We start from the raw sequence: 23,829 nt of genomic DNA on the forward strand, positions 1-23,829 counted from the left end.
ACTAAGCATGTCCTTTTTTATTCTCTTTGCATTTAAGAATGAAAGAATTTTGAGCTCTAAAATGATTGGTTCAGGTCCCTTACCCCGTTATTTGGAAACTTGGGCCTGGTGGGTTTTCAAATTCAGACTTTTTCAGATATTTAAAAAACATTATGGTGTTACACATATACCATAACTTGCATAACAGTGATGTAGGGGCCTGGGACAGAATATGAGGAAAAAGCATATAAATATTTTTGCTGCAGAGTGTATGAATACTTACACTAAGTAGTAAGTGGGGGGCGGGGAATAAGGAATATAAACAGGCTTATGTCTGCTCAAGTTGAATTTTGCTTTCAAATGAGTTCAGCTCAGATCAGGTTTTGCTGTTAAATAAATTCCCCCCAGATTTACAAATTTCACAGTGTTTTTGGATTTCACTGTTGTGGGTAAGGGACAGGAGAGCAGAAGTTCCATAAACTTGTTAAATGGCCAATTTAGGATATAGAGCCCAGGAAATGCATATTGCTTCATTGCTATAAGATAACAGAGATAACTTTAAAAGAGTATTTCCTAAATGGCAGCATTTTACTTGCATTAACAACCCTAAAGCTAGGGGATGTTATTATCTCTTATTTGACAGGGGAGGAAAGTGAGACTAGAAGTCAGCCCAAGATCACCCCTCCTCTAAATGAGCAGTTGGATTCAAATTCAGACAGTCTGGCTCACAGAGTCCATATACTAGTCCTGTGCTGAAAGGCTCCCCTGTAAAACATTAACAAAGGGAGCTGATTTATTTTGAATGTGCTCAACTATTTGATGATGTTTACAAAAATCTGTGATCATTAAGTTTGTGTGGTTTAAAGCTAACTAAATTTTTAAAACTTGTGTGAAATACTTTGCCAAGTTATCTGTGACGTTTACGTCTTCATCTGGTTTTACTCTTAAATCATAGACTCCTGTAAAGATTATATATATATATATATTTTTTTTTTTTGGTTTTGTAAATCTTAGAATGTAATATATTGTCAGAATTTTTTTTCTTTTTTAAAAAATGATACATATTACCTTATAGCAAAATTACATAAATATACCTGAACTTTATTTACTCCACCTTTTTATTTCCAAGTTTTAAAAAATGCAGCTTAGCCTAAGCTTTATTAGTTATGCAAAGTCAAAATAATGAAAATAAAATGAGATTAACTGGAATGTTTCCGTTGATTTTCTTCAGATTTGAATGATGGTATTTTAGGGGGAAAATTATGTTATTTCTATGAGACTAATGTTTATTGAATTATTTTTTTTTGCGCCCTATACATTTTTATTTTCCTTCTAATTTTACTTTTTATTACGGCATAATTCTAACATATATGAAAGTAGAGACAGTTATCAACATGTTGTCAACCTTGTTTTATTTATCATTCCAATTTTTTGCTATTATTCTAGAGAATTTGAAAACAAATCCCACACAACATATTATTATGTCATTTTATGCACAGAAAGAATACGGATTTGCAGTTACCTAAGTTTCTTATTAGATTGTTTTAAAAACACAGAAAAAAAAAAAAGGAAAAACAGCTCTAATTTTTCTTAAATCTGAAGAAATGATAGAATGTGTGTGCTTATTTTGAGGTAGAGTTTACATGCAATGAAATACATAGATCTTAAGAGTTCAGTTCAATAAATTTTGCAAATTGCATGTGTTTATGTCACTAAAAATAGGATATAAGGGCATTTCCATCACTCTGGAAAGTTCTTTTGTACCCCTTTCTGGTCAATTTTCTCTGTGTCCCCTAGAAGCAATCACTTTCTAATATCTAGCATCGTGTATTAGTTTGCCTGGGTTTGAACTTCAAGTAAATGGAATCAAACAGTAGATTTTTTTTTAAAGCTTTGTTTATTTCAGTGTAGTAATTTGAGATTTTCCATCACATTGTATGTATTAGTTTTTTTCTTTTGATGATTGAGTAGCATTCCATTGTGGGATTATACTATGGATTGTTTATTCATTCTTCTGTTAGAAACCTGGACTTTGTCTAATATTTGGCTAATATAAATGTGACTGTTATGAACAATTTTGTACATGTCTTCTTGTGGGCATGTGCTCATCTTTCTAGAGTAAATACTCAGGAGTGGAATTGCTGTGCCGTAGTGTACATTTCTGCTTGACATTGCTTTTCAAAAGAGTTATCTTAAGTGATTGTATAATTTTAGACTAGACTCACACAAGCAATATATGGGGATTTCAGTTGCTCCGCATTCTCGCTAATATTTGAACCGTTAATCTGTTTTACTTTAACAATTCTAGCAAATGTGACATTAGAATGTATTTAATGTGATTTACAGAGAACCATTTGAATGAAACTGAGTTTTTACTGGAAATATGGCAATTTTTTTTTTCTCAGAATATGCTTATAGGCGTGGAATGGCAGAGGCTGTTGGTCTTCCAAGTATTCCCGTTCATCCAATTGGGTACTATGATGCACAGAAGCTCCTAGAGTAAGTTCGTAAGAAACAATGGATGGCTGTTTGGGTAATTTTCATTATTGATAGTTTTCAAATGTTAGCCTTTTATCTCCATTTTTTTACTACTTAAATTTTCCAACATAGGTGCTCCTTGTAATTTTATCACTATAAAATAGAGTAGTGGTTCTGTTCTGGAATTTAGTATGTATGTGAGTATCTAGTGTATGACAGCCATGAAAATGAGCCTTTCAGATATGTAACTGCAGGGAACCTAATTGATCAATTGCTCCAGATACTGTGCTTTAAAACCCCACTCTATTTGTGTCAAGACCATGCTTCCTGTAGTTCTTCTCAGGCAATGACTGAGTGTGGCAAGGATACTACTACAGGCCTGCTTCTGGAAGGCATGGGACTCCTCTGATGCAAAAGTTTAACCCAGGGACTCCCTGATAGCCTGGCTCAAATAGATACTGCACCCAACACTCCTCTTTCTTTTCCTCCTCCCTTTTTCCTTTATTCAATATTAGACCTACCTTGCAGTCTAAGGATTTTCTCAGGGTTTCCTAGCTCTCTCCTCATTTTCCACACGTGCTTTTCCCTAGTAAATCTCTTACTCATGTGTTCCTCTAAGTCTGAGAGGACCCAGAATTACACACTATGAGAGCCACTTCCATTTTGTTTATATCTCTATTCTTCTTCTCCTTCTGCTTTCATTATCGAAATTTTCTGCTTTCATTATCAAAACTTTCCCAGATTTGTTCCACTTAACCTGGCATTGGAACTGTTTCCTCTTTCCTGTGCTTCTTTCTCCCATTGCCATGTCCTTTTTTTTTTTTTTTGAGACAGAGTCTCACTCTGTTGCCCAGGCTGGAATACAGTGGTACGATCTTGGCTCACTGCAGCCCCCACCTCCTGGGTTCAAGCAATTCTCCTGCCTCAGCCTCCTGAGTAGCTGGGATTACAGGCGCCCACCACTATGCCCGACTAATTTTTGTATTTTTAGTAGAGATGGGGTTTCACCATGCTGGTCAGGCTGGTCTTGAACTCCTGATCTCAGGTGATCCGCCCACCTCAGCCTCCCAAAGTGCTGGGATTACAGGCGTGAGTCACCGTGCCCAGCCAGCATTATTCTTTAGAGGTGAGAGAACACTGGCTTTTCTAAAAGTGAAATTGATAGATACCAAAGCATCTGGCCAGTTAGTCCCTTTTCTTCTTTGAGTTCAAGCATTTCTTAATCATTTTATTCCAATATTTATGAGGAAGCACTTTTTGACCTAGGACAAGGCACTCAGTTTCAGAGGTGAGGAGCCAGACATCTGGGGAGTAGGATGCATCTGTTCAATTTAAGGGCAGATTGAGAAAGTACCCTGGTCTTTCTTCCTTGGGGCTATAAACTTTACTACATTGTTTAAGATTCAGGACACAGGCACAACTTTTGATAGCACCATAGACTATGCATTTGCCTAAAAATATGTACAAATAAAGACTAAGTATTCATGATATTTAAAAGATAAAACTCATTTTAGCATTACTTGTAATCGTGGAAAACTGTAGACAACACAGATCTTCAACAATTGATATGTACTCAAATATTAATGACTATGATAGTAAATGAAGTGATTAAAAGATATTATATGTTGTACCAGAATAATTAATAATATAGAAAAATGCTTATGATATACTATTGAGTGAAGAAAAGCAAATTTCAAAACTATATATATATATATATATATATATATATATATATATATATATAGTATTATCTCAGTTATATAAAAATTTAAAACATGGGGCTGGGCGCTGTGGCTCATGCTTGTAATCCCAGCACTTTGGGAGGCCGAGGCGAGTGGATCATGAGGTGAAGAGATGGAGACCATCCTGGCCAACATGGTGAAACCCCGTCTGTACTAAAAATACAAAACTTAGCTGGGCATGGTGGTGATTGCCTGTAGCCCCAGCTACTCGGGAGGCTGAGGCAGGAGAATCCCTTGAACCTCGGAGGCAGAGGTTGCAGTGAGCCGAGATCACACCACTGCACTCCAGCCTGGGTAACAGAGTGAGACTCAGTCTCAAAAAAAACAAAAAAAGTAAAACATGAACCTGTATTATCTTTGTAATTAGAAAAAAAGGATGCATAATATCATGGAATTAGATGTGAGATTTATTTAAATGTTTTCAATTTGGTCTGGTTTACTAGGTCAATATCAGCTGTGCTCTGATTGTGTAATGGAATTACCTGATAGAAAAATTACAAATGTAATTCATCTGACATTACTGTGTCAGCCTCTGTAAGCCATTTTACAAATACAATCACCGTTAATAACATAACTTTCATGGAAAAGTGCATTTTACATTCAAAATTTCATAATTAAAAATAGGCATTTCTATTTATCCACTTTCTAAGCCATAATGAAATAGTCCATATAAGTGTAATTTAGTTTTTAAAAATTGTTTAAAAGAACATATGGTTTGCTTATGAATTTCACTGTGAAAATTTACTCTCTTTGCACATGTGCCTTGGGAGTGTGCCAAGCTACTCAACTCTCAGGTTCTCTCAAGTGGGTAGCAGTTTAGCATTGTGCATTAAATAGAAAAGACAGTGTTTTACAAATGGAATATATCATGAAATAAAAGTTTATTAATACATGTGTGAGAAAACGAGGAGAGATATAAAGTTATATAATGGTCCAAGAATGCTGAGAACTTAAATAAAAAATTGATGAAATGTGAGTGATGGTAAAAACTTTATGTTGACTTGAGTGGGAGAGAAAGGAGACACCATGTATGTTTTTTCCTATTTTTCTTTACATATATACTGAACACAGTGTGATTATGCGGTTTTAATTTGTCTTCTAGAGTAACTTCTAGGATGATAATTATAGTGCCAACAGTAACAGTAATAGCAGGTATCCTGCATGGAGTGCTAATTATGCTTTAGCACTTACTGTTGTGCTAAATGCTTTACATACATCTCCTTAATTAACCTATAAAACAACTATATGAGTTAGTATTGTGATACTCATTTTAACCAATGTTCAGAGAGTAAGTGAGAGAGCCGGGACCCAAATTCATGTCTGATGCAAAAGATACTTTGGTAAACACTATTTACTCCCTACTCAACTAAACAAGCATTTAGTAGCCACCTCTATTGATTATAGTGTTGTCTCATTCTTATGTCTCTGCTCAGGAGACCTTTAATGTCTTCTCACAGCCCACTCACTCAAGGAACATTTATAGAATGACTTTTATATTTCAGCCACTGCAGTAAAGGTAAGAATTAGGTAAAGATAGTAGTAATATACTCTCCTGTATTCTTGATTTTAGTAATTACAGTCTTCCCTTTTTAACTTGGTCAGTCTAATGATTTGCTAATTTTGTTGAGCTTTTTTTAATTTTTTATTATTATACTTTAAGTTCTAGGGTACATGTGCACAATGTGCAGGTTTGTTACATATGTATACATGTGCCATGTTGGTGTGCTGCACCCATTAACTCATCATTTACATTAGGTATATCTCCTAATGCTATCCCTCCCCCCACCCCCCTCCTCACAATAGGCCCTGGTGTGTGATGTTCCCCTTCCTGTGTCCAAGTGATATCATTGTTCTATTCCCACCTATGAGTGAGAACATACGGTATTTGGTTTTCTGTTCTTGCGATAGTTTGCTGAGAATGATGGTTTCCAGCTGCATCCATGTCCCTACAAAGGACAGGAACTCATCCTTTTTTATGGTTGCATCGTATTCCATGGTGTATATGTGCCACATTTTCTTAATCCAGTCTGTCACTGATGGACATTTGGGTTGATTCCAAGTCTTTGCTATTGTGAATAGTGCCACAATAAACATACGTGTGCATGTGTCTTTATAGCAGCATGACTTATAATCCTTTGGGTATATCCCCAGTTATGGTATGGTTGGGTCAAATGGTATTTCTAGTTCTAGATCCTTGAGGAATCGCCACACTGTTTTCCATAATGGTTGAACTAGTTTACAGTCCCACCAACAGTGTAAAAGTGTTCCTATTTCTCCACATCCTCTCCAGCACCTGTTGTTTCCTGACTTTTTAATGATTGCCATTCTAACTGTTGTGAGATGGTATCTCATTGTGGTTTTGATTTGCATTTCTCTGATGGCCAGTGATGATGAGCATTTTTTCATGTGTCTGTGGGCTGTATGAATGTCTTCTTTTGAGAACTGTCTGTTCATATCCTTTGCGTACTTTTTGATGGGGTTGTTTGTTTTTTTCTTGTAAATTTGTTTGAGTTCTTTGTAGGTTCTGGATATTAGCCCTTTGTCAGATGAGTAGATTGCAAACATTTTCTCCCATTCTGTAGGTTGCCTGTTCACTCTGATGGTAGTTTCTTTTGCTGTGCAGAAGCTCTTTAGTTTAATTAGATCCCATTTGTCAATTTTGGCTTTTGTTGCCATTGCTTTTGGTGTTTTAGACATGAAGTCCTTGCCCATGCCTATGTCTTGAATACCTAGGTTTTCTTCTAGGGTTTTTATGGTTTTAGGTCTAACATTTAAGTCTCTAATCCATCTTTTTAAAGAATCACCCTTTGTTTCATTGATTTTCTCTATTCTCTATTTTATTATTTCTCTTTCAATCTTTGTAATTTTCTTTCTTATGCTTTCTGAGTTTAGTTTAGTTTTCTTTGTCCAGTTTATTAAGGTGAAAGCTTAGCTTACTGATTTGAGATTGTTCTATATAGGTGTTTACAGCTATGCATTTTCCTTTAAGCACTGCTTTTGCTGCATCTCATAAGTATTGGTACATTGTGTTGTCATTTTTATTCATCTCAAAGCATTTTTAAATTGTATTTCAGAGAATTTTTCTTTGACCCATTGGTTATTTAGGAGTTAGTTGTTTAATTTCCATGTATTTGTGAATTTCCTAAATTTACTTTTGTTATTGATTGCTAAATTCCTTTTATTGTGGTTGGATTAGTAAAAGAAGTATATGAGTAATAAAATGATTGTATAATTTCAACCTTTTAAATTTATCCAGACTCATTTTACAGCCATGATTTATTATGAAAAGTGCTCCATGTGCACTTGAGTTACACTGTTTTTCAATTTCTTTCTCAAGGAAAGTTAGCCATTTTATATCCCAGCCAGAATAGTCATCATGCCTTACCCTTGCTCTTTGCTTGCCCGCCTCTGTGCCTGGAATGCTCTTCACCCTCATTTTTCCATGCCCAGCCCTTATTCATCCTTTAAAATCCAGATCAAGTGAAACCTTCTTTAGAAAGTAATTCCTGATCTCACAAGCTGAATCAAGCTTTCTTTTGTCCACATTTTTTAGAACTTTACCTTTGATCTGTCATGTTCTGTTTTATATTATGATTGGTTTTATATGTATTTTCTTCTGAGTGATTTATAAACTCTTTGGTGGAAAGACTGAGTCTTGTATATATTTATATTTTTTAGTGAATAAAACACAGTGCCTTAAACATAGTAGACAACAAATCTTCTCCAAATGGTCAAAATTGATATACTACAAGATACAGAATTATAAACTCAGTACTGTCTGTACATTAATTACTGGGCATCTACAGTCTACCAAATATGTTCAGAGACATTTTCCAACGTTTATTTGTACTTTCTAATATTTTTGTGGTTTGAAATTTTAATATTCAACTTTTAAATATTTGTGGAATTTATTTTTTATTTATAAAGTGAGAAAAGGACCTAAAGAGATTTATACCTCAGTAACATTTTTCAACTGAAACTTCTATTCTCCACGTATGTGTATTGTTTTTTTCATTGGTATATTAGATTCTTATATATAACTATTATTATGTTCTCTTCTAGTCATTTGTTTACCTCTCCTTGTGGGGACACTACAATCATGGCTTTGTATTATATTGTTTTATGGGAATATGGACTATTAATTTTTATTTTGAAAAGGAAATACATTTACAAAGTTCACAATTCAAAGGGATTTATAGTAAAGTTTTCCTCTCATCCATTTACACCCCCAAAGCAACTGATGTTATTAGTTTATAGTATATTAGCATAGCTCTCTGCTGCAGAGAGAGGTCCTGGAAAAAAGTGTGTTGCTGGTCCACTGCAAAATGCAGAGGGTTTTATAGATGAGATGGTGAAGAGGTGATGTCTGATTTATATAAGTCATGGAAAAACTGGTTAGACCAGGTGTGTCATTTGCATAGGGTGTGAATTTCTGGTAGCCCCACCCTAATCTTTTATTATTCAGGTAAGCTTTCTGCCTGAGCTGCGCCATGTTGCTCATTTCTCTGTTACTGTGCATGTGGTAACAAAAACAGGGAAGATGGACCCTCCATATGTACATGCCTGGCCCCCAGGTAATAGCCTTTTTTTTTTTTTTTTTTTTTTGAGATAGAATTTTGCTCTTGTTGCCCAGGCTGGAGTGCAATGACATTATCTCGCCTCACCGCAGTCTCTGCCTCCCGGGTTCAAGTGATTCTCCTGCCTCAGCCTCCTGAGTAGCTGGGATTACAGGCATGTGCCGCCACCACACCCAGCTAATTTTTTTTTTTTTTTTTTTTTTTTTTTTAGTAGAGATGTGGGTTCTCCATGTTGGTCAGGCTGATCTCGAACTCCCGACCTCAGGTGATCCGCCCTCCTCGGCCTCCCAAAGTGCTGGGATTACAAGCGTGAGCCACCGCGCCTGACCGCAGGTAGCCCTTTTCTATTGGCACAGCTGCCGGCATTCCCCTGCACTTTTCAGCTTGCTAATCTATGTTTGCAGCTACATTTTTCAGGCTGCTTTTTGTTAGAAAAAATAGTAATAATTTCTTGGGCTACTTTTTGTTAGAAGGGAAGCTCTGCCAAGGACTCTGTTGCCCCCATTGTCTGGAGTATTCATTTAACGGGAACAAAATGCCCGTGGTAGGCCCAAAGAAGTCTGTTTTTGCCTTACAGCTGAATTTTTATAAAAATGTACTTACAATTAAGGTAGAGGTTATTCAGTTTGAACAGTCTTTTAAGTTTGTCTGGAAACACATTCGTCTCTCAGTAGCTATTTAGTAAAAGTATATTGTTTTACATGCCCCAATCAAGAATAAGTTAATCCATCATCTCAATACAGTAAAGGCAGATATGCTGAAGTGAAACTAGAAGAACCCCACCATTTCATAAACATTACCATGTTTTCTTTCTCAGTAATCTGCTGAAAGATAACCAGGGACCATGGCATGTACTGAGTGATCTGCCTGAATCTTTATTTCTGAATTTTAAAAAATAGCGTTGAAGTTTTTAGGGGCTTCTGAAATGAAATCCTTTCAAAAGAAAGGATCCTCCTGTCTTCTTAGTAGATGTGTATGAAAGTACTTTGTAAAAAATAACTATATACCAGTGAGACAAATAACAATGGAAAAATTCAGAGAGTTAGACATCAAGCTCTTTCTTCAGCACATGCTCTGGAAAGCACTTTTAGATTTACTACTAGATACTGGTAACACAGATCAAATTCTTATCAATAATTTGAATCTTAATTATACCATTTACTAGTTGCATGACTTTGGGCATGTTATCTAATCTCTAAGCCTCCTGTGTCCCATCTGTGAAGTGGAGGAAGCAATTCCTCAGAATTGTGGTAAGGTTTAAATGACATATTATATTCAAAGCACTTTGTACTCATTAAAGATATTATGAGCAGATTCTCAATAAAATGAATCCATTAACATTTTAATGTGTTACTTCAGGGTTTTTTTTGTGGCTAATCACGTTTTTTTGTGTCCAACAGAAAAATGGGTGGCTCAGCATCACCAGATAGCAGCTGGAGAGGAAGTCTCAAAGTGCCCTACAATGTTGGACCTGGCTTTACTGGAAACTTTTCTACACAGTTAAGAGACTATTTTAATTTTAACTCTTTTAAGGGGGAGCCTTAAAGAAAAAAATACTAGGCCGGGCGCGGTGGCTCACGCCTGTAATATGAGCACTTTGGGAGGCCGAGGTGGGAGGATCACGAGGTCAGGAGATTGAGACCATCCTGGCTAACAATGTGAAACCCTGTCTCTACTAAAAATAGAAAAAAATAGCCGGGCGTGGTGGCGGGCGCCTGTAGTCCCAGCTACTCGGGAGGCTAAGGCAGGAGAATGGCGCTAACCCGGGAGGCGGAGCTTGCAGTGAGCTGAGATTGCGCCAGGGAGGCGGAGCTTGCAGTGAGCTGAGATCGCGCCAGTGCACTCTAGCGTGGGCGACAGAGCCAGACTCCATCTCAAGAAAAAAAAAAAAAAAGAAAAGAAAAAATACTATAGAGGATGACAGAAAAAGTAAAGTTTATGTAATACCGGCAGGAAACAAAACTGCAAGTTAGAACCAGTGTAATTTTTGCCTGTGAACAATTAGACATCTTTAAACAAGATTGAAGATTTAAAAATTATGGGTGTTGTTGGAACTCAGAAAATGGATAACCCAAAGTATGGTGTTCTGGCATGCTGAGCACTTTGAACTAAAGGATAAAAGTCCTTAAATGCAGCTTCAGAATCAATAGTTCTGACCTCCTACTTCACCCTACAAGAGCAGAGTGGAAGTTTCTCTCTGAAGTTCCCTTATCTGAAGCTCCTGTAGAAGGAAGACAATGACTTTCTTTCCCCTCCCTGAAATTTTATTGACCAGGGAAGATTGAACTCATATAATAGGAAGGAAGACTGAGGCATATCACTTTACACAGGCCTTGTCACAGCTGTTGACTGTTCTCTAGTTCCATTCAAGTTCCAAAGAGAATTATTTACAAACTATTGCCTGCTCTTCGGGTCCATTTAACTCTCTTGAAAACCGTTTACCATCCCTCAAAACCACCTGCAGTCCCCCACTTCCCCCTCCCCTGTGAAGAGGGTGCCAGTTAAACTTCAGCCATTTGGCCTTTGTTTGAGTCTCACATTTTGTTTGGCTCCTGTATACACTGGTGTGTTAATCAGTTTGTATCTTTTTCTCCTGTTAATCGATTTTCAGTTTATTTGACCAGATTTGAACCTTCAAAGGCAGAGGGGAAAATTCCCTTAACCCTTATAGTGTTAATCTGTTAACCAGTTTCGTTTTTTTTTTTTTTTAAAGAATGTCTTTTATCTTTGCATTAGAAAAGTCAAGATGCACATCCACTCTACCAGTGAAGTGACAAGAATTTACAATGTGATAGGTACTCTCAGAGGAGCAGTGGAACCAGGTAAAGGAATCATTTGCTTAGCAAATATTGATCAAGTAACTGTTATGTGCTGGATACTGCCAACCTCTGGGAGTGCAAAGTGAATCAAAACAAACAAACAAACGAACAAAGAAAACCAGTGGAACTCACCTAAAAACAAAATAAATAAATATGAAATAATTTTGTATTGTGGTACAGGTGGTGAAGAAAAGTGAATGTTTGGTGCTAGGCTGGGCAGATGACCAAGGTGAATGATAAATTGTGCAGGCCTCAATTAAAGGATCAAGGGAAGCAGGGTAGGGAAAGATGCATTTTTTTCTGAGTTTTCTGAATTTTTTTTTTTTACTACATATTTTGCATAGGGAAATATCTTCATGATAACTATTAACATCTATATAAAATATCACACTCTTAGAAAATTAAGATAATCTTGTATTAATGAATCCTTTACATAGTTTTATTTTCCACAACTAAAGCCACTGATAAAATATATGGACATATGATTTCCATAGAAGCTCGGATGATCTACTAATTAATACATTTTATACATAGTCTTAGTTCATGAAGCCTCAGTTTCTTATGAACTATTTGGTTCCATATTTCTTACCAAAACAGATACTATTAAATGTATATTAAACATATTAATTGCATGTTTCTTATGAGCAGTGATTTATTTTAGATCAAGAATATTGATATCCTTGTCGTTTGCATATTCTAATGAGTACTAAGCAATATATAAGTGGCTATTATAGAATAATACTGAGTACCTATTTTGTGCCAGCTCTGTGATAAGCAGAGCTTATGGAGATGGGGAGACAAAAGAAGACACAGACCCGAGACAAAGAGCTCACAGTTTGTGAAGGGAGCCATATACTTAAGGGTGATCAGTGCTTTATTACTCCTGAGAGCAGGGTAGGCAGAGAAATTCCCTCTTCTATAGAAAATAAAAAAGGTTCATAGAGGGAGAACATATTTGAGCTGTACCTTAAAAACTGAATAGAAAGAATAGGAATTGGAGAACTTCCTATGTGGCCACTATGTTCTCTTATTTTGAATAAATTAGAAAGTGGTAAGTTAGGTAAGAGAGGAGTAATAGAGAATTACAAAAAATGTGAATAAGGATAACATTAAGCTTTCTTAATTACTTATATGTAGTACTTATAATTATAGTAATACATTGAAATATATATTTGCGCGGGGCGCGGTGGCTCAAGCCTGTAATCCCAGCACTTTGGGAGGCCGAGACGGGCGGATCACGAGGTCAGGAGATCGAGACCATCCTGGCTAACACGGTGAAACCCCATCTCTACTAAAAAATACAAAAAAAAAAAAACTAGCCGGGCGAGGTGGCGGGCGCCTGTAGTCCCAGCTACTCGGGAGGCTGAGGCAGGAGAATGGCGTAAACCCGGGAGGCGGAGCTTGCAGTGAGCTGAGATCCGGCCACTGCACTCCAGCCTGGGCGACAGAGCCAGACTCCCTCTCAAAAAAAAAAAAAAAAAAGAAATATATATTTGCTTTATCACATTTATGCTTTCTCAGATAGCAGAAACACATATTAAAATCAGAAATAACATATTTTCACAAATCTTAGGGAACCTAGCCTTTTTTTTTTTTTTTGAGTAATGAGTGCTTTGTATTTAGATGCTATTGAGTTGTTTGCAATTTTCTCTTTTATTGACCCAAAATGACAAATAGTCTTGTATCGATGCTTTCTAGACAGATACGTCATTCTGGGAGGTCACCGGGACTCATGGGTGTTTGGTGGTATTGACCCTCAGAGTGGAGCAGCTGTTGTTCATGAAATTGTGAGGAGCTTTGGAACGCTGAAAAAGGAAGGTAATACAAACCAACAGCAAAAAAGCCAACCTATCTGACTCTCAGTTTAGTCTTCGGTAAAGGGAGTATAAAAATACTACTTCAACCATTACATGTGTTTGGTAAAAATACCGATACAATTTTGAATATTGGTTGGTTAATTATATTATTTATTTTATTTTATTTATTATTATTTTTTTTGAGACGGAGTCTCGCTCTGTCGCCCAGGCTGGAGTGCAGTGGCTGGATCTTGGCTCACTGCAAGTTTCGCCTCCCGGGTTTACGCCATTCTCCTGCCTCAGCCTCCCGAGTAGCTGGGACTACACGCACCCGCCACCTCACCCGGCTAGTTTTTTTGTATTTTTTTAGTAGAGACGGGTTACACCGTGTTAGCCAGGATGGTCTCGATCTCCTGACCTCGTGATCCGCCCGTCTCGGCCTCCCAAAGTGCTGGGATTACAGGCTTGAGCCACCGCACCCTGCCAATTGTATTATTTATTTTTGCATTTATTTATATAACATTTATATTATTGATATTTATGTATTAAGTGATAATCTGAAATAAAGGAATTATACTGTTAATGGTTGTTCTTTGCAACTAAGAAGATGCAGATGGGTTACATCACTAGAGAAAGCACACTGAAATTAGATTATAAGCCAAAGCTTCCTCGTTAGAGACTGTAAGCAGACGTTCCTCAGTCTCTTCTAACCCCAGACCTCAGGTTAAATGTATGGAATAATTAAGGAGATAGATGTTCTGTTCAGAGAAATACTGGTCTTAGGTCTAATGGGATTCTGTCAAAAGTTTGGAATCTGTATTCTCATACCCTGAGCACTGGTGTGCTCTCACAAAAATTAGGTTTATACTCGTAACATCATCACTTTAGCCATTTTAGAATCTTCATATGATAGTCAAAGTAAAATTTAGTTCAAATGTTTGCTCTTTAACATAATAATTGCACATTGAGAGCAAGAAGTTCATTCTCTTTATTGACCCTGCAAACAAGGTGTCTGGGGGCTGTAAAATATAACCTATATATTTGTAGCAACAATAAAAACAATAATATATGTTGTTTGCATAGTATTTACTTTTTTTGAGAAGCTGTTTTTATATGTCCTATTTACTTTGAAGTCATAGCAACTAGGGAGAAGACATATTTATTTATCTTCTCATGTAACAGATAAGTTAACCAAGGTTTAGAGAATTCAATAGTTTCCCCAGGATTATGTAGCTAGCATGTGGCAGAATAAGAGAATCAGGGTTTAAACTCAAATTTCTGACTACCAGTCCACAAAACCATGATGTCTCTATTTAAAATAAAATGTAAAGGTGCTCAGTTCTTTTTTCTACACAGCTATCTTATATTTGAAAAAAAACAAACAATGGAGACCTAAATTTACATAATTCACGAAGTAGGTAGTGTTTAATTTTGTTACAAAAATGTTTCATGATTTTGCTAGGAAATCCCTGTGGTAACTATACAAAACATCGCTGTGACAATTATAAAATATGCCAAAGAAATGGAATGCTGATGAATAATAATAGGAAATTTGAATAATACTATTGACAAAAACAAAAGACTAGAGTCAACAGCTATAGTATATACATGCTTAAGCACACATGAATATTTACTAAGATGATGAGTACTCACAATTTTTGGGGCACCTACTCAGTGCTTTCTAAACATTATTCCATTTAATCCTCCCACAATCAAGTGGTGTCTTCATCTTTACTCTCTTGTTCCTGGTATACAGATGAAGAAATGGAAGTTTTGTAGGTTTGAATAACTTTCCCTTAGTCGTGCTGCTAGTGAGAGAACCAGGGTTTGAAACAAGATCTTGCCTTAACACCAAGGTCAGTGTTTATAACCTCCAAGACACATCACCCCTCTATTGAATTATGTGGTTTTCAGCAACAGCAAACATTGCTGTTGCTAACTGAGCCCTTATTGATTAATTCTGGCAGAGAATGGAGTGAAATCATACGACCAGCTGATATTGAACAATTGTTTATTTGATGTCAGAACAATAGGAAAGAGTTTCAAAGGATTTTCTTTCAGTTTTATCTGCTTTCAGAAGACCGAACACATCTAGAAATTTCTTTCTTTGTTCTAGGCAGTTGCAGACCACCAATGACTTCCTATGCATAGCCAATTATTATAAACCTATTAGATTGTTTTATGATCTTGCAAGATCTTTACTGTCACATTTCCCCCCTTTTCTATGTAATTGTACTATTTTGTATTGACAACTTTTTAAAATCTTACAAAAGAAAATTACGTAAGTAAAGATTTTTACCACAATTCGCCCTTCCCAAATAATCAATGACTGCTTTTTTGTTTTGTTTTGTTTTTTTCCATCTGGGCTTGGTAGTATCCTGGGTGCATTATGAATTTTTTTCTAGCATTTATATATGCACATATATTTTAGGGTGGAGACCTAGAAGAACAATTTTGTTTGCAAGCTGGGATGCAGAAGAATTTGGTCTTCTTGGTTCTACTGAATGGGCAGAGGTTAGTTGATAATTTGCTATAATATAAATTTTTATAAAATAAATTAGCCAGGACTTATTTGCCAAGCACGTAAAAATATGAAATGAATATAATAAGAAAATATTTAAAGTTTTTTTTCCCCAAAACCTGAAGCAACATATTCTTGTTCAAAAATCAGCAATAAAAATCTCTGTTGCTAAAGAACTAAGTTTTGTTTGAACTTTTAAGAGCCACTTAATGTCAATTGTCAAAATTATCTTTATTTCCTGGGAGTATGAGAGTAAATAAGCAGATATGCTAGAAACCAAACATCAAAACGAGTCAGTTTCTTAACCATACTGCAGTTTATTCTTCAAAATATTGTCTTAGCAAACATGAACGACCTAACAGACTTTTCCGTGAATATCTTCCCATAAACATGCCATTTAAATGCAGAATCTTCTCTGATTCAAAGGGAATGAAGCTATTTCAAGTTTATGAAAAATATGAGGTTAAATTGTCTCTATTTCCTGACCGTGAAGTCAAATTCTCCTGTATCATGTTTGATTTCTGTCATGATTCTATTACGCTTTCCAAAATATCTCCTAAAGCTAAATACATTTTTTTCTTTTTTTGAGATGGAGTCTCACTCTTGCCCAGGCTGGAGTACAGTGATGTGATTTCTGCTCACTGCAACCTCAGCATCCCTGGTTCAAGCGATTCTCCTGCCCCAGCCTCCCGAGTAGCTGGGATTACAGACCACCACACCTGGCTAAATTTTGTATGTTTAGTAAGACAGGGTTTTGCCATGTTGGTCAGGCTGGCCTTGAACTCCTGAACTTAAGTGATCTGCCTACCTCGGCCTCCGAAAGTGCTAGAATTACAGGCGTGTGCCACCACGCCTGGCTGTAAGGTATCCTTTTCATTTATCTTTCTTAATTCATAATGACCCTCTCTATATTAAATTATGTTAAAAGTAAGGCAGAAATTTCCACCACCGAATATTTACTAAGCCCTTTGAAAAGTAATTTTAACTGCATGTATTGTTGGCTTTATATAACCGAAACATTAGCTGTAAGGTAAATATATGCAAAGTCAATATTTAGTCCATTAATTTCCAGTCATGCTGTAAATACTTATTGGCTCCTCTCATGCTCCAGATACTATGTGAAGCCCAGTAAACTTTAATTTTCTTTGAAAAAGTAAATGATGCTCTTGTAGACCTAGTCAAAGTTTTATAAGAAAGAATTACGCCAATATCTGGAAGAACCTAAATATTTTGATAGTGTGATTTGTGTCTTTCAAATTGTTTTTTTCACTTACAGTGCATTTTTTTTTTCATTTTTTATCTTGTAGTCAGAATGCTTAGGAAATTACATATTTTAGAGACTCAGAATCCACATTGATATCTCAAAAAAACTTTACTATGTGTTATTCTAAAAATGTGCAATTATCAATATTGACCAGGAGATGGTGCCATCCTACAGGAGAACCTGACTTCATGGTCAGGCGATGACTTAAGTTCACTTATTTTTCATAATATGAAATTTAACTTGAAATTTCATAAACTTGGCCCGGCGCGGTGGCTCAAGCCTGTAATCCCAGCACTTTGGGAGGCCGAGACGGGCGGATCACGAGGTCAAGAGATCGAGACCATCCTGGTTAACATGGTGAAACCCCGTCTCTACTAAAAAATACAAAAAACTAGCCGGGCGAGGTGGCGGGCGCCTGTAGTCCCAGCTACTCGGGAGGCTGAGGCAGGAGAATGGCATGAACCCGGGAGGCGGAGCTTGCAGTGAGCCGAGATCGTACCACTGCACTCCAGCCTGGGCGACAGAGCGAGACTCCATCTCAAAAAAAAATTAAAAAAGAAATTTCATAAACTTAAAATACCTTCATTCTATATGAACCAGACAAGATTTTCTGCTTAAATAATGAGATGTTTATAGGAAGATCTTCACTGAAAAGTCTCAGGTCATTCATGTTTGCTAAGAAAATTTTTTAAAGGATAAACTACAGTATGGTTAAGAAATTAACTCCTTTTCTACTTACCGTAAGTATATGGACAGTTTCATCTTAAATATTAGCTTTTAACAAATTTTGCTTGTTGTTTCCTACCAGTAATCTTTATTCAAATTCTTTCAAAGCAGCTCTTTTATGAGAATTTCTTATGTCAAATTTGTCATTAATATGGATCAGCTCAATTAGAAGTCTACATACATTAAATCGTTAAATGTAGATGTGCATTTTGTGGGGGAGGGGGAGTGGGTTATAACTTTATATTTATGGTTTTCCTTTTTATTATAGGAGAATTCAAGACTCCTTCAAGAGCGTGGCGTGGCTTATATTAATGCTGATTCGTCTATAGAAGGTGAATATTGTTGGTCTCATAAGAAAAGATGTGATTAAACTAGGAGCAGCAGTCTAGTTAATAAATTATGCCCTAACAAGGAAGGCTATGTATTAACGTGTGGTTGGGGAGTCTACTGCAACCTCTGACAGAAAGCAGTGTGTGAACCCTAGTTGAGAGTTGGGTGAGGCCTAGGTGAGCAAGTTTTTCTTTTCTTCTTTCCTTTCCTTTTCTTTTTGTTTTCTTTTCTTTCTTTTTTTTTTTTTTTTTTTTTTTGCTTTGAAGTATAGAGTACTAATTCAGAAAAGCAGCATTCTTTGATTAGCTTCATCTGGCAGATTTCTTTTTATATATGGCAGGAATTTAGTAAGTATCTGTTGAATGATTAAGTCAGGGACCTAAAGGTTCTATAATTTAGAATGATGTAGGAAAAAAGTATCATTTGTGGGGTGCGGGGGCTCACACCTGTAATCGCAGTACTTTGGGAGGCTGAAGTGGGTGGATCACTTCAGGTCAGGATATCGAAACCAGCCTGGCCAACATGGTAAAACCCTATAGCTATTACAAATGCAAAAATTAGCTGGGTGTGGTGGCACACTCAGTATAGATAATATACAAAATCAATCTTGAATTATAATTATATGCAGGTACTTTAGAAAGGGTAGGATCAAACCACTCTGGGAGTTCAGAGGAGAGAATAATAGAAACTTCAGGAAAGGCTTGAAAAATGGGATAGGCATTTGAGGCTGACTTTGAAGAATGGAAATACTTTTAATAAGCGAAGGACCAAACTAAAGGAAATCTCAGATTGATTTCCATGAAAATGAAAGAGTCCATTGTCACTACAATCCAGCTCCACTAATATGTCTGTATCTTGACCATATGCAACATCCCAGCCATTGCACTCCTATTCTCTACACTCAGATTGCTCTTCAACATCTCTTTATCTGTTTAATCCTTATCCTTAGACCTTCCTTTGAAATGTTACTTTTTCAGGGAAGACATTTCTTTGTGGCACTCAGCACTGTCATTATTAATTATTTGTTTTACAAGTAATAGACTGTATTCTTTAACAAGGAACAGACAGTATCTTGCTTATTCACTCCTGGATTCCTAACGTCTTATTAAATAAATATTTGTGGCACGGTTGCAAAAAATAAAGGACTAAATGAATGAAGGGGGGATTTTTTAGAATATTTTCTTTAGTGTATTAGTAAATTTGCCATGTCAACAGTTAGAACATGAGACCTTGATAGAGTTACATTGGCATTTACATTTTCTTTTTCTTTTTTTGTTTTTTTCTTTGTTTGCTGGCTTGTTTTGAGTCAGGGTCTCACTCTGCAGTCCAGGCTGGAGTGCCTGGAGCAATCATGGCTCACTAGTCTTGACCTCCCAGACTCAAGTGATCCTTTAACCTCAGTCTCCTTAGTAGCTGGGACTACAGGCAAGTGCCAAATGTCCAGCTAATCTTTGTATTTTTTTAAATTTTTATTATTATACTTTAAGTTCTAGGGTACATGTGCATAACGTGCAGATTTGTTACATATGTATACTTGTGCCATGTTGGTGTACTGCACCCATCAACTCATCAGCACCGATCAACTCATCATTGACATCAGGTATAACTCCCAATGCAATCCCTCTCCCCTTCCCCATCCCCCCTCCCCATAATAGGCCCTGGTGTATGATGTTCCCCTTCCTGAGTCCAAGTGATTTCATTGTTCAGTTCCCACCTATGAGTGAGAACATGCGGTGTTTGGTTTTCTGTTCTTGCGATAGTTTGCTGAGAATGATGGTTTCCAGCTGCATCCATGTCCCTACAAAGGACACTAACTCATCCTTTTTTATGGCTGCATAGTATTCCATGGTGTATATGTGCCACATTTTCTTAATCCAGTCTGTCACTGATGGACATTTGGGTTGATTCCAAGTCTTTGCTATTGTGAATAGTGCCGCAATGAACATACGTGTGCATGTGTCTTTATAGCAGCGTGATTTATAATCCTTTGGGTATATACCCAGTAATGGGATGGCTGGGTCATATGGTACTTCTAGTTCTAGATCCTTGAGGAATCGCCATACTGTTTTCCATAATGGTTGAACTAGTTTACAATCCCACCAACAGTGTAAAAGTGTTCCTATTTCTCCACATCCTCTCCAGCACCTAACACCATAAAAACCCTAGAAGAAAACCTAGGTAATACCATTCAGGACATAGGCATGGGCAAGGACTTCATGTCTAAAACACCAAAAGCAATGGCAACAAAAGCCAAAATTGACAAATGGGATCTAATTAAACTAAAGAGCTTCTGCACAGCAAAAGAAACTACCATCAGAGTGAACAGGCAACCTACAGAATGAGAGAAAATGTTTGCAATCTACTCATCTGACAAAGGGCTAATATCCAGAATCTATAAAGAACTCAATCAAATTTACAAGAAAAAAACAAGCAACCCCATCAGAAAGTGGGCAAAGGATATGAACAGACAGTTCTCAAAAGAAGACATGCATACAGCCCACAGACACATGAAAAAATGCTCATCATCACTGGCCATCAGAGAAATGCAAATCAAAACCACAGTGAGATACCATCTCACACCAGTTAGAATGGCAATCATTAAAAAGTCAGGAAACAACAGGTAATCTTTGTATTTTTATTAGAGATGAGGTTTCACCATATTACCCAGGTTGGCCTCAAACTCCTGGGCTCAAGCTATCTAACCATGTTGGTCTCCCAAAATGCTAGGATTACGGGTCTGAGACACAGCCCCCAACCTTCATTTTCTTCTTTGTCAATGCCTCTGAGCTACACTGTTCTGAAAGTTAGCTTACACAGTGCATATAGTTATTCTTTTCTCCTTCTCTTAGGGTAGTGGCTAAGATCCTGACCTTTGGCGTCAGATGCCTGGATTCATTCCTGGCTATGCAACTTCCTATTTGTGTGAACCAAGCTACTTACTTTTTGTGCCTCAGTTTTCTCACTTCTAAATATAACTTCTAAGAGCCCCTATCTCAAAGGCTCCTGTAAGGGCAAAAAAAAAAAAAAAAAAAATTCATTTGCAAATCTCCCAGACCTGTGTCTTGCACGGAGTAAACATCAAAAAACGTTAACTTTGATTAATATCATTATACCTACTTAAAACACATAATAAGGTCAAATATACATATATATTTGCCCACCAAGAATAAATACTCCAAATATATTTTCTTGAAATGTAGAATAACATTCTCTTTATTGATAGTTTTTTCTGTTTTGTTTTGTTTTTTCTTTTTTGTTCTTGTTGTTTTGAAATGAGATCTTGTAGTATTGCCCAGAGTGGTTTCAAACTCCTGAACTCAATTGATCCTCCCGCCTCCCAAGTAGCTGGGACAACAGGTGTGTGGCACCATACTTGGCCATAATTTTTTGAGATTTGATATTTTAATGTATTTTAAAAACTCATTAAGCTTTGCTACTTATGTCATCCCTGGCTTGAAATTGCTTCATTGTGTCTCTATAATTTTCAAAATCGAGAACAAAGGACAGCAGGTACTATATGATTGGGACACCATTCATCTCACTTTGTTTTATATTTTTACATTGTATTAATGTTTCTTTCTCAAATAATACCAATAATCATATATTCTGAAATTTCTAATGTTAAAATGTAAAATTTACAAATAAAGCAAAACTCCCCAATGCAAACTACTCTCAAACCTAGTCCTCTCTCCAAAGGTACTACTGTACTCAGTTTTGGGCATTTCCATCATGTTGGCATTAATATATAGAATTTAGCTCCACAAAGCACCAAGAGTGTAGTGGGTGCTATCTCAGGTGCTTTACATGTAAAAAAATTATTCAGTACTCACCATAACCCTCTGAGATAAGTAGGTAAATGCTTTTATTATCTCTTTTGTATAAAAGAAGAAACTGACACTCAGAGAGGTTAAGTAACTTTCCCAAGGTCACACAGCTAGTGAAGGGTTGAGCTTAGACTCAAATCAGACTGGTCTGTTCCAACTTTACCCTTCTAACCACTACACTGTTTTGTCTCTCACCACCTTATACAGGTATTTGGTATCATATTACAGCTAAATGGTTCTACAACTTGCCTTTTTCATTCAGCAACACATTATGAAAAGCTTTCCATATCAGCACATATCTCTGTTTCGCTTAAAAAACAAACAATACCACCGGACAAGAAAAATCTACATTGTATTCAATAGGACAAATTCTGTATCAATTCTCTAGCTGCTGGACAGATTGTTTCAGTTTGTTGTAGTTAATATTCTTTTATTTGCATGTTTTTTCTGTATGATGTGAGGAGAGGGTAGAGAGCTACAAGTATATTTATTTGGTTCTAGGATATGTGCATTTAAATTGTTATAAATGTTGCCAAACTATTCTCCTCCCCATTTCCACTCTTATAAGCACTTCTGTTTTAAAAATTACATGGGCTGTTTGTAGATGTTTATTCTTCCAGATGAATTTTAGAATTCTAATATCAAATTTTTAAGTTCCATAAACAAGTCTGCTGAGGTGTCACTATTTTAAAAGCCTCAACTTTTACTGTTCTCAAGCATGGATCTTAGGCTTTGGGATAAAAGCGAGTTGCCATGCTCTGAGTGTTTCATGTGCTTTTACATTTCTGGGCATTTGCACAGGCTATGCCCTTAGCTGCAAATACCATTCCCCCCGCCCCCACCCCCAACTGTGTCCCGGTTCTAGAAAACCCAGTTCAAGAGTCCCCTCTCCAAGTTTGTGAAGTTGTCTTGACTTCCCTCCCCCAAAACTCCTCCTGAGTCGCCCCCCCTCCCTGTGCTGTCTTGGCTTCCCAAGAACACCTCTCCTGAGTGCTTCACTTGATTGTCACAACCACCAGCCCTTGACCTCCTGAGGAATGGGGACTGAAACTCTAAGAAGAGCACCTGGTTCACAAATTCATTGTCCCAACAAATATGGATAGGACAAATGCTAAATTCTAGGATTGTTCTAAGCACTGGAGTATGGCAGCAAACGAAAGAGTACACCTTCTCCCAGGGGACTTATCGTCTAGTTGGAGGGCCAATAAAAAAAAGACAAGTACTTAATATGTTTTATGTTAAATAGATGAGTAATATGGAGAAACATGAGCCAAGGTTAAAAGAGAGAGTGGCTAAAATTAGGGGGTAAGAGAGTGCTATTTTAGGTAGGGTGATAGGAGAAATCTCTCAGAAAAACATGACATTAGACCAGAGGAGGAGTAAGTCATGCAGATATAATGCAGAATACTGTTCCAGGCTGAAAGGACAGTGTGTGCAAAGATGCTGAGGGAGTATTATTGGGCAGAATGTAAAATGCAGATTTCGAGAGGTGACCTGGGGTTTCATGTATGGCACTGTGGGCTTTGGTGAGGATGATGGAATTTACAGAGTTAGATGGGAAGCCATTGGAGAGTTATAGTTGAAATCGGGTTTTAAAACAACATTCTTGCTAGGAAGTTAGCAGTGGTCTTTGAAGAAAATAATAACAGAAAGAAATTAAATTTTAAAATCTATTCTTTTCTTATTTTTCAGGAAACTACACTCTGAGAGTTGATTGTACACCACTGATGTACAGCTTGGTATACAACCTAACAAAAGAGGTATATAAGTTCT

The 23,829-nt window shown here is 36.8% G+C and overlaps 1 protein-coding gene across 1 annotated transcript in view; it reads left to right on the forward strand.

Moving 5' to 3' along the window:
- Positions 1 to 23,829, forward strand: part of FOLH1 (folate hydrolase 1) — a 66,061-nt gene that overhangs the window by 25,084 nt on the left and 17,148 nt on the right. Inside the window, exons 7-13 of the mRNA XM_015115393.3 lie at positions 2,385 to 2,478; positions 10,177 to 10,275; positions 11,513 to 11,598; positions 13,294 to 13,413; positions 15,823 to 15,905; positions 18,171 to 18,234; positions 23,749 to 23,816. Of these exons, the coding sequence (XP_014970879.2) occupies positions 2,385 to 2,478; positions 10,177 to 10,275; positions 11,513 to 11,598; positions 13,294 to 13,413; positions 15,823 to 15,905; positions 18,171 to 18,234; positions 23,749 to 23,816 (614 nt within the window). The remainder of the gene's footprint in view (positions 1 to 2,384; positions 2,479 to 10,176; positions 10,276 to 11,512; positions 11,599 to 13,293; positions 13,414 to 15,822; positions 15,906 to 18,170; positions 18,235 to 23,748; positions 23,817 to 23,829) is intronic.

This window comes from Macaca mulatta, chromosome 14 (assembly GCF_049350105.2).
Source record: "Macaca mulatta isolate MMU2019108-1 chromosome 14, T2T-MMU8v2.0, whole genome shotgun sequence".
NCBI classification, from domain to species: domain Eukaryota; kingdom Metazoa; phylum Chordata; class Mammalia; order Primates; family Cercopithecidae; genus Macaca; species Macaca mulatta.